General features: G+C 35.7%; 1 protein-coding gene across 1 annotated transcript in view; it reads left to right on the top strand.

Moving 5' to 3' along the window:
* The window catches only part of LOC150108782 (UV-stimulated scaffold protein A-like), a 223,168-nt gene extending 208,267 nt beyond the window's left edge, over positions 1 to 14,901 (top strand). The window contains exons 8-9 of the mRNA XM_090414211.1: positions 14,676 to 14,802; positions 14,888 to 14,901. Coding sequence (XP_090270337.1) covers positions 14,676 to 14,802; positions 14,888 to 14,901 — 141 coding nt within the window. The remainder of the gene's footprint in view (positions 1 to 14,675; positions 14,803 to 14,887) is intronic.
* Positions 14,902 to 19,125: the final 4,224 nt, after the last annotated feature.

Below are 19,125 nucleotides of genomic sequence, written 5' to 3'. Positions count from 1 at the left end.
GGCTTATACATTGGTTATGCATTACTAAATTACTTAAGGAATTGACAACATAGATAAGAATATAAATTAAATTACACTTTAATAAATATTTCCAATATTTCAGCTACGTCACGTTGCCATCTTCAAAAGGAACTTACAAAAAAGGCACGTGCATGTAGGCACTACAACACAGTAACTGAGAATGAAGTGATTGAAGCTATTGTTTTCCTAAAAGTCCTGAAAATTCTACAAACAAATAGAGGGGACAGCCATGGGTTCACCACTCTTCCCCACCCTTGGCCAATTTCTTTATGGAGACCTTTGAAGAAAAAGCCTTAGCCTCTACCCCACAAAAACCAACCCTATGGCTTCGCTACGTTGATGATGTGTTCGCTATTTGGCCACATGGCTCTGATACACTCCTCTCCTTCTTAACACACTTAAACAACCAACACCCCAGAATCAACCCATAACACCTCAGTTCACCCAGGAAAAAGAGGAAAACAACAGCCTCCCTTTCCTAGACACACTAGTCACTCAACAGCCTGATTGAACCTTGGTTTTCTCAGTTTATAGAAAACCCACCCATACAGGCAAGTACATTCACCAACAATCCCACCATCCCCACCTCACAACAATATGGAGTGATGAAAACACTATTGTTACTTTCTCTTTATTTTACAGATTTATATCTTCCTATGCTATCTTTCTATTGCTATTTTACTTTGTCAGATATCGGGTCTAATATGCTTACATCTAGGATTGTTACCTCTTCGGATACTGGCAAATTTATATTATGCTGCGCCAGCCAGTATCCTATAGCAGAAAAGATCCTTGCTCAGGGAAACAATACTAGATTCTGAAGTGTTCTTACACAATATCTTATTTTAACATGGCCGTATAGATTCAGACTGCAGTCGTGACCTAAATCTATAATTATATACACTTTCTAATTCCTTCCTGCCAAAATAGGTTCTATTTTTATAAGTGGTAGTTTGGAATCGTAATCAGGCATGAATCAAGTTTAGGTAAATATGACATGTTTATTGGAATATCAAAACAAAATACACTAAAAAAATTTATACATTCAGTTTGACTCAATACTAAATAAGGAAACTCGAGTTAAGAAATTAGCATATTCTAAATTAAATCAAAGATTATGAAACATCGTAAAACACAGTAATTGAAAATTGGGATAGATTACAAATGATATGATGTTAAGCTAAAACTCCCTTCTGCAAGCTGTTCATAAGATAATATAAACAAACATTCTAATGTTACTCAGTTACTAAAATTCCAAATCCTCATCTCGTTAAGTTAAATCAATCACATACAACACAAAAGACTTCTTCCAAACAATTCTTCTTATTCTCAGAAGGAGGTTAACTATCTAATTAGAGTCTGTCCACAAAGTTCTTTAGAATAATGTTCATAATTTACATTTACATATAAGGAATTCTAAACACAAAATAGAGTAATTTTTCTTTACCGAACCTTTTCCCACATCCTTCGGCATTATGCGTACGTCTGGTTACTTCTTGTCTATTGGCTGTCCTTACACCAGCGTAGGGGTTACACTATCTTCATAATTTCTGCTGAACATGGACTTGAATCTTTGCGGCTCAGGAAACATTTCGATGGGACTTTTCAGCGATGGCTTGATTCTGCTAGGACTGGAAATTTTACCTTCAGCTCTGCGTAGAATCCTACTCCATTCTCAAGAAAGCTTGATGTCCGACATCTTAGCACAGACGCTTCATCCCCCCTTACTCGAACTACCCGCTAACTTCCGAATCAGGAATCGGGAAAACAATAAGACAAGAGCCCTCGATACGGCGCTCGTCCCCTTATATTCTTCGTTCGAGCGCCCTCTTTTTTCTCAGTCGCCTTTGCACACAACTTATCCTTTCTCTCCTTGCTCTCCCCTTTGCTGTTATGCTCTTGTATTCCCGGAATTCGTGTCGACGTACGTTCCACGTAAGCTACTGCCGCCGACGTTATGCTGGACACGTGTAGTAGTATACCTTCTAAGAATTATTACTTAATATCTATCTGGTGACTCAGTTATTCTATAACTGAGTTACCAGATAGATATTAAGTGAGGCTTAAGATAAGGTAAATTACAGCTTAAATGAGGCTTAAGATAAGGTAAATTATTCCTCTTTTAAGACATTCTCTAATTTGATCTTAATATGATCACAATAGATAAAATGCATGGTACATAAATTTAATGCAATTTTATACATATGTGAAGAAGTTTCACTTTTAATTTTAGCTGATGTGCAGGTATTTCTCTTTGTCTGTGTAGTTTAGTATGTTAGATTCTGAATGAATGATTTCTTTGCAAGATTCCTTCATTCAGGATCTAACACTATACAACAGGGCTAAAACTAATCTGTTCTAATGACAAGGCCCTAAACACTGAACTAAATCACATCCTGAACACTTTCTCAGCCAGTGGCTACCCCCTACCCCCAAAATCCAAAAATATTGAAACCGACACCCCCCCCCCCCTCCACAACAAGGATTACTCTAAATCCATCACCATTCCCTACATTTGAGGCACCTCAGAAAAAATTACCAAAATCTTAAAAAAAACATGATTTGACCTCCTGCTGTTACAGACCATACAGAAAATTGGCATCCCTTATCTGGTCCACTAAAGACCAACCACTTCCCCTAAACCTTCCTTGTGTATACCAGGTTCCTTGCAGCTGTAAACTGCCTTACTTTGGCCAAACAGGCAGGACAGCGAATATCAGAATTTCGGAACACAAGGACTACATCCGTTTTCACAAGTACAGCCACTCTGGTCTTGCAGACCATGCTCTGGATACACACCACATAATACGGTGGAAGAAAGCTAGAGTAATACACCGTAGCAAATACAAATTCGAAAGACTATTCATGGAATCAGCCTCAGCCCTAAGAAACTTTTCAAACCTCAACAACTTTGGTTGTATGAGACTGCCCCAAATTTGAGAGGCTTACATCAGCAGACCTTCAGCCCAACGCCAAGAACACCTACTTAGCCCACTAGGGAGCACCATCAGGACTTTTAGGAGAACAATAGCTTCATAACTTCATTCTCAGTTACTGTGTTGTAGTGCCTACATGCACGTGCTTTTTTGTTTCTTTTGAAGATGGCAACGTGATGTTGCCGAAATATCGGAAATATTTATTAAAGTGTAATTTAATTTATATTCTTATCTACGTTGTCAATTCCTTAAGTAATTTAGTAAAACCTGGAGTGGAACGTTCTTCACAGGAAATGAAGATGTGTGATGGCAATTTTTTCCAGTAGTGCGCAGTCTCATCAGCACATTAACATCTCGTGAACCAACCTTTGCTTCCTAAAAATGCTTCTTTGCCTCCATCTGTCTTTTTAAGATCCTCAAAAATTGTTTTTGCTATCTCAGTTATAACAACCTGCAATTGAGGAATGTTTTTCTGATTCAAGTCATCCAACCATGATGATAATAATTTTTCCATTTTTTCATGAAGTTTACCCTAGCTTTAACTTACATATTTTGCGTTTAGTACTACCGTAGGTTGTTGCACAGACTGTTTTATTCTATCTGCATTTTTCATAATTGTATTGTAAAATTCGATGCAGTAGAAATTTTCCTTTTTCTTGCATCGACTTTTACAGAGGTCGCAACTTGTAAACACACTTAAACTAACTTTGCATTAACGTTGTAAATAAGCCCATGTATTTAACCCCAAGGAATTAACATGCAAGATTGTAAAAAAACAGAAAATCTCTAAACTGTAAGGTTTATAGGCAATGCCTTAGAAATCGGAATTGTATTGATGTAAAAACTGTATATCATGTAAGTGAAATTTAATGTGCTCAGAGTCAGCCTGATACTACCTTCTAGGTCTGTGGTAAAAGGGCAGTATACTTCTGAAGTAGTTCCGCCCTTTTAAAAATAGGATTAAATGTGTATATTTGGTGAGAACTAAAAATGAGCTTTAACGTGAAGGTCAAGACAGTTTGCATGGGAATGCTCGGGGGCCTCGACCCTTCCTCCAGAGACCCGTGAAAATTGTATAAAGGTCATTTAGGAATAAAAAAAAAAAAGGGAAGAAGAGAAGAGAGAACTTCAGAAGAAGTCGATTCGCCATGTTTGTTGGTCCAGTTGAAGTTGTAAGTGACAGCCATGGGAACCATGTAACTACCGAGGGAGAAGAGAAACAGGACCAGCATGCATTTCCAATACGTCAATATGCTACGTGCCTCGATCGTCGGACCCTTTCGGCCTATTCATAGACATCGGGAAAAATATGCTCCCGGCCCCGCAAGTCATTTCAAGAGAGACGACAGTGCCGATGGAATCTCTGCATGGAAGTCAAAACCTGAAACAGATGAGAAACCAAAAGAACCTAAGAAGGAACTAGGAACAGGTGCATAATAGCATTAAAGAAGATATGTGAATTAATTTCATTGTGTTTGCTTATGATATGTGAAACTGTCTGAGAAGGGCTGATAAGTTTCTTTAAGTGTTGATATAACTAGTCTAAGAATAGTTTGTTTTCAGTTATAGTTAGAAGTATTAGTTACAGGTAACAGAGCATGATATTCCTTGAATTGTAATGGGCTGATAGTTTTTTGAATGTTGATATAATATGTTGCATGAGTCCGTGCATGTTCTAAATGTTAAATTGCTGAAGTTTTAAGCTTAAAAGTGGAGTTAAGAGAGAATCTTTCCGTATTGTATGATTTTGTATAATTGAAGTTTAGTGTAAATAAATATGTTTGTTTTGTTTACGAAGCGTGCTGCCGGCTCTTTACGCAATGCACTGTTTTGAAATAAACACAAACCTGTGAGTGAAGGAATTTAATGTTAGCCATGACTGTGTAATTTTAAGAAGGGCTTTAGGATAATTTCAGAGTGAACTCTACTGGAAATATTATTATATATCTTATACCACAAGGAGAGCACTGGTGGCACAATCGATTAATCTAAATAAATTTTAGATTAATCGATTATTTTTCCTATGCCCAGAGTCCTCCCGGCATAGGAAAAATACTAAAAGTAGAGTAAAGTTAATAAAATAAAGTAGTAAAGGATAAAGTAAGAGAAACATAGAAAGTAGAATAACGTAATAAAAGAAAAAGCAAGAATAGAAAAGATTAATAATAAAAAATTACAAAATAAGCTCACACATAAGATAAAGTTTACAGTAGTAACAGTCGATGGAGGTAAGTTCATACTTCTACAGACATTAGCACGTGTCTGCCCATCTTCCATTCTTCGAATCACCTCCATCTTCTTTTCAAGTGTGTTTGATTTCTCATCATCATCATCAAATTTCTGCCATGTACCCTCAAGGGGTGTACAGGATATGATAGTACTACATGAAAAAAAGTACATCATTACTAACTTCCTATCTACAATTTTCCTCCAAATCAGTCTGTTACTTGTCAAGACTCCAACATTATCAGATCTTATATTTTTATCGTCTAAGGCACTTTGTACCATATCAATCCACCTATATCTTGGTCTTCCTCTGGGTCGTTTTGCTGCAAACCGGGCAGAGAACACTTGTTTTGCTAATCTTTCCTCTCCCATTCTGTTTAAGTGACCATACCACCTGAGATTAGCTCTACTAACGCATTCCTGGATGCTGACAATGTCAAATTCTCCTAATATCCTCGTTTTTAATATGATATTGCCATTGATGCCATCTGTTCACGCCTATAATCTTTCTCAGGACTCTCATGTCTGCGGTCTCTCTAGTCTTTGGTCAATTGTTTTACTTCTGACCCAGCTCTCAGATCCATAAGTTAAAACTGGTTTGAACACCGTCTTGTATACAGCTAATTTAGTGTTCTGACTAATTTCTCTCTTATTCCATATGAATTTATTCAATTGACTTCCCACCATACCAGCTTTGCTGATTCTGTTTTCTATTTCTCTGTTTAATTTACCATTTTTATTTGGTCTCGAGTAAATAATTTTCCAGATTTAAAAAAGAATTGAGTTAAAGGTCCTTGTAACAATCGAAATGTACTTTTTTTGTAATTAATACTTGGTGTAAAAAACAGTATCTTTACAGAGATATAACAATTGTGCACCTGACAGATTTTTTAAAAATAACAAGAACAGCTGACTTGACTGTAATAAAAATAACAGTAGCACTTTGCACAATGTTATATATACCAAGTCGATATACCTTAGTGAAGTGAGCATTCATTATTTGAGTAATGTTATTTGTCCACATTCATTCTTTTTTTTCACTTGCAGCATAATGATAAAATTCTTTTGGGCTCCCTTTAGCCTACATCAGGACTGTCCAACCTTAGGTATTCTGAAGGCCTCATTAAAAATAAAAAATAAAAACATTTATCCGAGGGCCATATCACAATGTGTATCTAGTAATTTGATGAGCATCAGCAACACAACCTTGATAGCTGAACAAACGAACAACACTAATCGTGCACTTGAGTGCCTGATGCATGCATGTTGGAACAAAACAGTGTAAGAATGCTACTTTGACACATTTAGTATTTGATAAACACGTGGGTATATAGTGATATAAAAACACCAAATAAAATTACCAACATTGAGATTATCAATTAGTGATAAAATTAAATATCTAATATGTATTCGATTCAAATTATTATTTTATTTTATTCACTCGTGAAAATCAAAACCCACAGGTGGGTTTCACAAATCACACCGCAGGCTGGATGTGGCCCGCGGCCGTGCTTTGGTCAGCCCCAGCCTAAACTATCCATTTCTTTTTGTATTCTGACTGAGCATTTTGTATAATATTCATAACTTTTCTATCCTTCTCTTTACATATTTTGTAACCTATTCCATCCTTGTGTGTTTGCCTAAGTAAGGAACATTTCCTTAACTTTGAAGTCATGGAAAATAATGTTTGTGATGCCATTCACTCCTTTCCATTGCTATTCTTTTCATTTGTTTGTAACTGTGCATTCTGATATCTTAATTACTTGCTCCAGAAATTTCTGTCCCGGTCTTCCACACTGTCTTATCCATCACATTTCTTTCAAAAATCATTTTCATAAAATTGCTGTGCCTCAGAATGTGTGTTATCTATTTTCCTCTTGTGTTTTTCACTATCTTTCACCATTCTTTCAGTCCTTCGCTTCATTTTCACTATTTTTCACTATAATATTTCTATCTTCTTATTTGTTGGAGTAATTTTTTGCTTATCCTTATTCTCACAATATTCTTTCCACATCATGAGAAGATGATGATATTGCATAATAAGGTTGCACATCCATTTCACTCCCATCCTGTGTATTCTTTAAACTCTAGAGACATTTAGATACTATGTTATTTAAGCACCTTCTGTTTCTAATGCTCCTGGCATTTGTGAGTCGATATAACAAATTACCTCCTTACTTCTGAGGGTGTTTGTGACAGTTGGGCAATTTTCTCTTTTACATCTCTGCAAGCACTAAAAAGTCCAAGCCGTAGTCCACCCCTTTACCAGATTCCTAACTGTGTGCATTGACATTTGTATTGCTTTTACTTCTACATACCCTAGCTAAAAGGGAGAATGTGAGTATAACTAAAGTTATACTCACATTCTCACTGTTCCTCTCAAGATGATATGGTTTACCTGACTTGGTTTCACTCCAATAAATAATTTCTCTAGGCAATTAATGCCATCCTCTATCATCAAACTCACTCCACACAATCAAAAACTCACACCCATTTTTTCTGCATATCCTTTGCATTGAATCATTTATCAACATGTTCCTTCTTCTTAACTCTTTACTATTGTACCTTGCTAATAAATTAATAATTTTCACTTTCTCACTTTTTGTCTTGCTTCCTACATCACTCCTTTCATATTCTCCCTGATACTATATTTGTCACTACTGAAATCATTAGTTCCAACAAACACTACCATCTCTTTTACTTTTGTTTTCTGTTTCTATGTTAATTTCTTCACCTCAGCTCCCAGGAAGCTCATTGTAGTAATGCCATCATCAAATGCAAAATTAATTACTGAATCATCATATCATACTGTAGTACCATAATTCAAATGCGGTCTGATTAGTGCCTTATGCAGTGGAATTATCACCTCCTGATACTTATGGGGATTATTTGCATTATAGCAGCAGTTTTCTAGGTAATCCACAGCAAGTGCTACAACAATTATTATGGGAGACTTCGACTATAGGGACATAAATTGGAGGGAAAAAGTGGGCCAAGTTGAATTTTTACAGGCCCAGCTCTGGCTCAGTTCTAGGAGAGTGGAAAGAGGGTGTGATAGTTGAATATCATAAAAGTGACTCCAAGATAGAGGTAGCAAACTACAGACCAATTAGTATATCAGGAGTAGTTGTTAAAGTATTGGAAAAGTTGGTTAAAGGTAAAATCCAACAGTGGATAGGGATATGATACTCTATAGTAGGCAGCACAGCTTTGTTTTAGTAATTTATTCACATTTTATATAGTAAAATGACAGTGAAAATGGCCACATAGTGATACTGTTGGACTATTCAGATGCATTTGACAGAATACCAAATGGAAAAACTGTTACAAAAGTTGGAGCAAATGGGAATGGATGTGAAGCTAGCAGCATGGATGGGGAGGGGTGCTGACAGACAGACACTAGAGCAGTATATGGTGAAGTGGAATCTTGGAGAATGAGAGCAACTAGTCAAGTACCACAGGTTCTGTACTAGCTACTACTCTTTAAAAAGCTTTCCCTATATCAATGATATAGGGAAAGATTTAAGGTGGATATTTAGTGGTTTACTGATAATGCAAAACTGGGGAGGGCAATAGTTGATAAAGGTGGTATGGATATCCTGCAGGATAATTTAAATAAATTGGCATTGTCGGCAGTGGATTCTGATTGTCAATTTAATCTTGTAAAATGTAAGGTCATGCACTTTGGGTTGAAAAGGTTGAATACTGTGTGTCAAATTGATGTTACTGGATTGCAGGAAATTGATGAGACTAGAGACTTTGGGATAACGGTGGAAGCTCAGGATATATTGGAAACATTGATCAAATAGCTCAAAAGATTACTTGGATTTTGGAAAGCATGCTAACAAGTTATTAGGCTGTGATTTGGCTGCATATTGTGTATTGTGCACAGATTTTATCACCTAGATTTCTTGGGGATCAGAAGGTGGTAGAAAGGATTCAGAAATGAGTGACCAAGTTGGTGACAGGGCTGTGGAATTTTCCCTATTGCGGATAGTTTGAAGGGTGTGTGGGTTACAAATTTTAGTTGATAAATATGAAGTTCTAAAGGCTAACTCACCTTTAGTCGAAAGAGACCAGATAAAGTTTCCTCACATCATGGACGGGAATCAAACCCAGGTCTTTCCAACCAAAGAGCTTTATCTATACCAAATGATCTACGGAGCCTCTAAAGCTTTTGCATTGCATAATAATTATTATACGATATCTCCATGGAATCCAGAGACTCATTGTGGGCTACCCACGTTAACATTTATACACACAAAACCTATCATACTGCTCAAACTCATTCAATGTACGAGAACTCGCAATTAATTCTGACAATCCATTCTACTCATTTATAACTTTCCACATAAAATATCTAGTCCACATTCTTACATAACTTTCACCGATGTCCCTGGTTCTCTATTTGTCATATAACAAAAAATTTTCTATTTATAAAACCTCTTTAATATTTTATAAGTTTCTATCATGTTCCTTCTTTTGAAAAACCATTTTGGGGGAGAAAAAAAAGTTAACATTGACAGACTGAAATTCAAATGGCCAAAAGATTTAAACAAGAGAACTTGTTAAGTTCCAACTTATTTAAGTTAGTGTTGATTAATGAGATAAAATAAGTAAACATAATGGAAAAGTGTGGAATACCAATTAATAATGAAATATTGAGGATAATTTCGATATACCGATTATGATTTTACTAGCAGAAAATGATTTACTAAGCTTACTAAATAGTGACCTAAATTGTGGCTTGGCATTTAACATATGTGCTCTACAATCAATAGACTGTGTGTTTAAATCTTGTTGTAGGAATGGATGCTTGTGATTATCTTTAGTTGGAAGATGAATTCCAATTCTGTCTGGACGCACACTATGTATGATGGTAGATAGTTTCCTATCCTCCCACCATCCAACTAATGCTGGGGTCCCACAAGGTTCAGTTCTCTCACCGACCCTCTTCCTTCTGTACATCAATGACCGACTTTAGTTGACCTCCAACCTAATGCGCAGTTTTGCAGATGACAGCACATTGCATTCCTCCTTTCATTTGATAAACCTTACCTTACACAACTCACTTCAACCCACAGAACATCAACCACAACTTCTCTTAATTCATCCTCCAATGGGGCTCAGATAACCTTGTCAGCTTCAATGCTAGTAAAACCCTGTTCTGTCTTATTTCCCACAAAAAAAAGAACCATTTTCCCCCAGTATTATTTTTGATAATGCTCAAATTCCCAGACAAGATGAGATTTCTCTTCTCAAAATTACCTTGACATCAGGCCTCTCCTGGCATAAACACATCACAACTATTGCATCCTCAGCTTCCAAAATACTAGGATTTCTCTTTTGCTCAAGACATTACTTCTCCTCTAAAAAACTGTTAACCTAAAAGCTCCCTCAAAATGCTTGACTCAATACTGAGGAGAGCAATTAGACTGATAAGTGATCCATCTCTTACCAACTCACTCCCCCCACTTTCACATAGACATTTATTCTCTGCAATTTATATATTCTGTAAATGTTTTCATGGAAAATGTTCATCTGAAACAGCATCAATAATTCCCCCACTCTGTACTAAAACCATTAGAGCACATACAACCACTGCCCAACATCCCTTCACAGTACACCTTGAAACCCACAGAACAAGTTTCTTTTCCTCCTCCTTCATCCCTGCTACTGCTGAACTGTGAAACAGTCTTTCCCCTGATGTATTTCCCAAGGAATACAATATACAGGCTTTTAAATCGAATGTCAACAAGTTTCTCCTTTCCCATCCCACTACCCATATACGGTACTAAAGTACTATAAGTTGACTAGCCAACCTCTCGTATATGGGCCCAACATAAAAAAAAAACTAAATTTCCTGGTGAGAGTCCACTGCTCAGCTTATTTGGAAGCTTGAAGTGACTTGTAAAAGTTCCTTATTTATTTTATTTTTCATTTTTTATTTTATTATTATTATTATTTTTTTTTCAAACTTTCTAAGACTATCATTTGGACTACTATTTCAAAACTTTGAACTTTTTTTTTTTTTAAACCTAGATGGCGCCATATTAGGACTTTAGTCTTGTGTTGCACGCTGCAATTACTTATACTAGCCCCACTGTTACACTGGATTGTGGTTGTCTTGCTTTTGTAACAAACTTTTTTTTTGTACTCTGAAGATGCTGGATATAATACCAGCAAAATATTAGCTTCTAAGTTAATAAATAGTTATTTTCTTATACATCTGTGTTCATATCATACCGTGAAATCTATTACAACATGTCTGATGAACACATAAGCCTATCCATGCTTGTAAAAGTTCCATATATGGTCTCTGGTGCAGGGTGTTCAGACTTTGTAAAAAAATAAAAAAAAATATCAAAAAATGTAAGAACGAATCAGATACTTTTCACTTGTTTGGTTATTTACTCTGTATAAATCCCAAATCTGCACTACTTTGGATTACTTTCTCTCTCTCTCTCAGAATAGGGTAGTGTGCTGAAAACCTCTCTAAAAATTTGTGAATGCTGTTCAGAAGAGAACAGTTTAGGATTGATAACCTTCTCTCATAGACTCTCTTCAGCCACCTTCTCATAGATGGTCTTCATTTTGTCAGAATTATGGAGAGTACTACTGTGTTAAGAATAATTACTTTAATTTCCCAATGTTTCAACCTTCATGTCAAGGTCATCATCTGGAGTACGCACACAAACACACACATGTATATGTACAGACAAGCTACATTGCAATTCAAACTGTATGCCAAAGTGACACTAACTATAGAATTACACCTATACCATAGTAAAAATGAATTTTTATCTTTACTGTGGTATACATGTGATTCTATAGTTATGGATAGATACTCTACAGGTCTCATTATACAAATAAGTGACACTAGCTTGATAAACTGCTATTCTACTGACTTGATCTATAGTAAAAAAAAAAAAAAAAACTTAAACCGAAGATACATCATGTTTTTACATGGCCAGAAAACAAACTCATATTGTCTTTTAATACAGCCAGAGTCATGATCTAATCAATACTTTATTTTGTTTTAATCAATAGTTTATTTTATTAAGGCTAAAATACTAGAGTATTATAGTCCTAATTTTATACGATTTATAATGATCTCTTCGAACCAAAAGTTACATGGGTAGAATATGCATCATCCATATTCTTGAGATTTTTAGGCCATCATTATTGTTGTGATTAGGGTGGTTGATTAGATTATCACAGGCCTCTTAAATTTGTGCAAGACATACAAGATCACAGCTAAAACTACTCATGCACTATATTCAGGATACATCTGATAAGATAGCTGGAGTGCTAAATAAAAAAAAATCTCCATACCACTTATAAAGGGCATAAGACTTGCAACCCTAATTTCTTCTAAGGACGAACTCCATCTTTGACACTTCCAGGTGTGTAAAATGTCTTGTAAATCTATCATAAAATAACACTGTGAGTTTTCTATGTTAGATAACCTCAAAATCCTACTTTAGAAACCAAACATGGAATTTTTGCAAGTGACTTCAGTCCTCCGGTTATCAAGATTGTATGTAGTACTCTCATGCAGAAGAAGAAATTCATTTTCTACCCAAAGATATTTGCAAACATTCATGCCTATAATTGGACAGAGCCACAGCATGGTTGTCAGGCATGCTCTCCACTCATGCAACCAGACTGACGTGGACAGAGAATAACTTGACTTCATTGGTAAAGAATGTAAGAAATAAGAATTATGTCAAATTATGTAGTCTGGACTTAGCAGCCCACACAGTCCTTTCGCACAGATGAAATGGGAGAAAACTGTAGTACAACATAAAAGTCATAAGTTTGAGGGACTATTTTTGGAGTCAGCATCAGCAATGCAGCAATTCATTAACCTTGCCAAATGTTATATTAATTTATTCAAGATATGGAAGGTGATTGTTTTAAAACCACCTAGGTTTAAGGTAGTCTGCAATCCAATAGGTTGTAGACTACCATAAATCTAGTCCTACAGTACAGGATGCCATGATACGACCGTAGTTTTTTTTTTTTTTTTTTTTTTGTCCATTTCAAATTTTGAATTGTTTATTGTTTTAAAGTGTTTTAGCAATATGCTTATGTTCTATGATAAGGTGACGTATTTATTGGAAAAGGGAGATTGATATACAAAGATTTTTTTGGACTTTCTAAAGGCATTTGATAGATTACTGCATGAGAGATTTGTGTAAGCTGCAGAATATGGGATTAGATAGAAGAGTGGTTAAATAGATTGAAGATTAGTTTTCTGAAAGATACCAGCAAGTTGTGTATGATGGAGCAATGTCTCAGAACCGGAAGGTGACCAGCGGTGTGCCTTAGGGTTCTTTTCTTGGGTCCTTACTGTTTAACTTATTTGTTAATGATATTTCATGTTGATTGATTGATTGGTGATCTTCAAATGTTTGCTGATGATGCAAAGTTAGGTAGAATTATCAGGGGTACTGTAGAACTGATGTTAATTCTCTATAGGAAAAGTTGAATAGACTTGTATCTTGGACAATGAGTGGGGGTTGCAGTTTTAATATTAATAAATGCAAAGTGTACACTTTGGGATACAGTAAAATAAGAATATGTACTGTATTGGTGGAGTTGTACTTCAGGAAGTGGATGAGATTTGGGATCTCAGAGGGATGTACACAATAGACTGAAGTTCTGAGGACACATTGCAAGTGCTGCAAAGACTGCACATCGTATTGCTGCTACTATGATAAAAAGTACATTGACATATAGGAATAATAAGTAGTGGTGCCTCTATATAAGGCATTGGTCAGACCACATATGGACTATTGTGCTGTGACCAAATCTAAGCACAATGATGTGATGTGAACAAATGACCAAAACGATATCAGAACTTTGAAGTGTTGGTTACAAAGAGCATGTGAGGGAATGTGGCTTAGAGGTTGGTGGATAGGAGGAAAAGAGGAGATATGATATGGACCTTCTAGTTAGGTAAGGGATTCTATCAGATTAATATGGAAGGAATTATAAAAAAGAGTGAACATTAAAATGGGAAGAAAGAGAGGCCATCCATATAGGCTGTATAAAGATGTAATGAAGGAGGACATGAGGAGCAGATTTTGTATGTGGAGAGTTATTAGTATGTGGAATGCATTGCCAGAGTGCATTGTGTAAATAACTTCAAAGCTCATTATGATAGACATGTTGCTGGTTGAGTGGGCCATCCATGATGAGTCTGACTCCATTGAGCTTACCAAAATAATAATAATAAAAGTATTTTAAAGTGGTTCTGTATGCTGTGGCAGGTATTTTGTGCTCCAAGATAGCTGGTTCAAATTCCAGTGAAATATCAGTAGCTTAATAATTTTTCATATTTTTAATTTTTAACTGTCAGCATCCTAACCCCTCTGTATATGTTAAGAAAGGGAGCAGTTTCATCCTTCTTTGTTAGCACTTAGTTATAAGTTTCGTATTTTTTTCTGATTCTGAAAATAAATATATGTATTTGTTTTTATATAGATTTTCATTAAAGGATTGAACTGTAGTGATTTCTTGAAGAAAGCTATAGATATAAAGCATATTTTAGAGAATCTTGTAGGTAAATTTAAGAAAATGAAAATTACTCCAAAAGAGTCAAGTGACCAAGGTAATTTTATGTGTAATAATAGAACTTATGGTTTAATGTAGCTTAAATTCTTTATTAAAGTAAGTGTTTATTACTCCTATTTCAGGAATTCAACTCTAAATAATGCAACATCTCTCATAATACAACATAAACTCATTAATTGTCCTTCCACTCTCTGCAAGATATCTAGTCACCACTTTCTGTGCAGATATGTTCTCATACTTTTCCAGGCTTGAGAGATGGCATTTTGCTTTTTGAGCCCAAAATAGTTCTTAACTTGTTTAAAAAAAAAATATATATATATATATGAAAAAGTTTTAATGACTGTTACCGAGAGATAAAAAGATGACAAATATATTTAAAAAGATACTACTAGTTTCGTTGAATAGATCAACATCCTCAGGTATCACAATCAAAGAAATATATAAAAAAATTACAGAGATTTAAAATTGTAATAACAGAACAAGTATAAAAAGACAGTAACGTGTTTGAAAAACAAATGCGAGTATGAGTTCCAAACAAACGTATACTACGCGCTATCGCGAGTGCGCCAGTACTGAACAGAAGCAACGTGTGCATCAGAGAGATTGTAACTCAAGCTGTTGTTGATATGAGAGGAATCCAGAGAAATTTCCCTGGATTCGACAATCTTTCTTTTGAGTTCATCGTAGCACACATGGATGTTAGAAGTTTGAGTCCAGTTTACAATGTGTTGGCGGCCTTCGTCTGAGTTAGCTGAAAAGAGAACGTGGCTAGAGAGAGCGCTAGCTCTAGTCCTGTTATAGGAGATATCTCTACGGTGTTCATCCAAACGTAGAAGGATGGATTTGGCAGTCTGCCCATAGTATGGCTTTCCACAATCACACAAAATCTTGTACACTCCTGAAAACTGAGTAGGAAGATGTTTATGTTTGCTAAGTAATGAACGAAGTTTTGGAAGCGTAGTGAAGCAAGTTTTGAAGTTAAATTTCTTGAGAATCTTGGCCAGTTTTGGTGAGAGAGAGAGAGCTGATGTAAGGCAAGGAGATGACGGCTCTTGGGGAAGAGGGATCTTCAGAAGTAGTTAAGTGCCTGGGGGGAAGAAATTTGTCAATTTTCTTTGGAGAGAAACCATTGTTAATGAAAGTTTTTTTAAGAAAAGGAGTTCATTTTTAATTTCTGTTTCTTCTGTAAGTAATGATTTGGCTCAGTGAGCTAAGGTGGAAATAATACCACATTTTTGTGGGGGATAGTGATGGGAGGAAGCATGAAGGTATCTATCAGTATGAGTAGGCTTTCTAAAAACTGAGAATTTAATGCTCTCAGCACATTGGTAAGTTTGAGGTCTAAAAAGGGAAGGCAGTCATCTGATTCCAGTTCGAAGGTGAAAGAGATTTTTTCATGGCACTTGTTTAGGTGGTCTAAAAATAAATAGAGGTTATTGACACCGTCTTCCCAGATGGGGAAAATATCATCAATATAGCGGTACCAGACTTTTGGTTTAAAGTGAAAGGAATTAATAGCTTTTTCTTCAAAATTGTTGAGAAATATATCCGCGAGAATCGGAGAGAGTGGGCTGCCCATAGCCAGACCTGAGTTTTGTAAGTAGATCTTATTATCATATTTGAAGTATCCTGACTTTATGCAATGGGAGAAAAGAGCAAAGAGTTTTTCTTGAGAATATTGAGGACTTCTTGAGCAGGTACATTTGTAAAGAGAGAAACAATATCAAAACTGGCCATTAAATCTGTTCTTTTAAGTTTGATGTCCTTGATTTTAGAAACAAAATCTGCAGAGTTTTTAATATGTGAAGAGGAACTTCCAGAAAGATTTCTTAGAAAACTCGCGAGATATTTGGAGAGATTATAAGTAGGAGAGTGTATGCCCTCAACTATAGGTCTGAGTGGGCAGTTATTTTTGTGAATCTTGGGGAGACCATACAGTCGAGGTATCAAGGGATGAAGTGACCTAAGAGAAAATTTTTTTATATATTTCTTTGATTGTGATACCTGAGGATGTTGATCTATTCAACGAAACTAGTAAACTAGTAGTATCTCTTTAAATATATTTGTCATCTTTTTATCTCTCGGTAACAGTCATCAAAACATTTTCATAATATTCCAACCGAGTAAAAATGAATTCGCATAATACATATATATATATATATATATATATATAGACAATCATACAAAGATGCATTTCTTAATAGCCTTCTCATTAATGACATGATTCATTATTGCAAAAGTTGTTGGCACATATACTGTGAATATAATTTTGTTTTACTTGATTTTATCCTTAAAATGGTCCAAATGAAACAACAGACTTTAATAGTGATTCTAAATACTAAATTTCATTAAAACATGGAAGAATTGAGGAGAGTGCGATGAAATTGTTTCCTGCAGTAAAGATGTTAGTGATGCCATTAGGATGCAGAGAAGGAAGTTGAAAGAGATGATCAGTTTGGTAGATGTAAATGATTTAGCAGGTGAGAAGTATAGCTTGCAAAAAGAAAAAAAAAAAAAATGTGAATATATTAATGTGAATGAATTACTACTAAAGCTAAATAACAAGAGTGAGAGCGTAAAGATTGTGTCTTCTGCCATATATGATACAGGCAAGCTGAGAAGGAGGACCATGATTGCAAATGAGCCAATGAGTAAGATGTTGAAAGTTTTTTTTCACTTGGTTATACTGTAAATTAAACATGTCAAGAAATTATGTTCTTGGTTTAATGTTTTATCTAAGTGCACACAAGCAAGGTTTGTACATGAAGTGTCTTCATGACAGGGCTACTTGTATATAGAGGCTGACTTTACATCAATTGCCTTAGTGCCATAATGCAAAGCACACCTTTTGGATGCATATAATGCTATGCATTATGAGAAGGGCCACTGCCCAGATCATTTTTGACCTTTATTGAGGTACTGTTGAGGTGGGAGGAGGAAACACTCTCCACAAGCTCTGAGTGGTCTATAAGATCACTCTAAATCTCACTGAGTGATCCAAAGGGATCACTTCTAAACTCATTAAACTCTCATTGGTGTCTCTATTCAGTGACAGGCTAAAACCTGCCACCAAGCAGAACTATTCTACTCCCTGGAATCAAGCTCATCAGTGGGTGCCAGACCAAGAAGAGATACTGATGTTGAAACAATGGAGATGTCAAATTTCCCATATACAAGTAATGAAAAGGTGTATCACGTTATTATTAAATTACTCTGGATCACAGATAGGTATTGAAAGTTTCTTACTTGGTTCAACTATAAATTATATTCTGGGTTTAATCATTTATCCAAGTTTAAGCAAAAAAAATTTGTGCATGAAGTATCTTTGACACTGGACTACTTGTATATAGAAGTTAACGACTTCTTATCAATTGCCATAGTATCCCATAATGCAAAGCAGACCTCTCAGATATGTATAAGGTTATACATTATGAGAAGGGCCACTACCCAGACTATTATATGCTAACCTGCAAGGTCACAACCAGTCTGGCTAGTGATCCTTTTAATAATGCATAGTATTATACATGTCCGAAAGAAGGTGTGGTTTGCATTATTGGATACTAAATCAATTGATGTGAAGTTATTGCCCTCTATATACAAGTAGCCTAGCAGTGAAGATACCTTACATACATACTTACTTTGTTTGCATATACTTGTGTAAAGGATTAAACCAAGAATATAATTTCTTGGCATCTTAAATTTACGAGGGTGGTCTGAAAAGTTCTCGGCCTAACAATGAAAGAACGAATTTATAATTTCAAAATTTTTTTTTTTTTTCAACATAATCTCCCTTATGACTAATACATTTATTCCATCGATGCTCCAGTGCCATTATCCCGTTCCTGCACTGGTTCTCAGTAAGATCTGCAAAATACCTCTCTACAGCTGCAATCACCTCTTGATTCGAAGAAAAACGCTGACCAGCGAGGAAGCGTTAGTTAGTTTTTGGAAGAGACAGAAGTCAGAGGGAGCCAAATCTGGGGAATAGGGTGGATGTTCCAACAAATCGCAGTGATTAATTTTCCCAATGCCAAAACACCTTTGTGGGCAGGTGTATTGTCCTGACGAAAGATGGTTTTTTTTTCTTCTGCAAACCGGGTCTTTTCTAATGAATTTTTCATCTAGTCTGGTTAAAAGATTGGAATAATATTCCCTGGTTATTGTTTTATCCTTTTCAAGATAATTAATAAACAAAATGCCTTTAGCATCCCAAAACACTGATGCCATGACCTTTCCTGCTGATGGAACCGACTTTGTCTTTTTTGGCGCTGAACAACCGGCTGCTGTTTGGATTTTGTTGTGTAATGGTGAATCCAAGTCTCATCCATAGTAATAAATCGATGCAAAAAATCAGTTTTAT

The sequence above is a fragment of the Typopeltis vanoorti genome, chromosome 2, assembly GCF_054136105.1.
Source record: "Typopeltis vanoorti isolate ZY-2024b chromosome 2, IOZ_Tvanoo_1.0, whole genome shotgun sequence".
NCBI classification, from domain to species: domain Eukaryota; kingdom Metazoa; phylum Arthropoda; class Arachnida; order Uropygi; family Thelyphonidae; genus Typopeltis; species Typopeltis vanoorti.
This window is presented reverse-complemented; position numbering and strand designations above follow the sequence as displayed.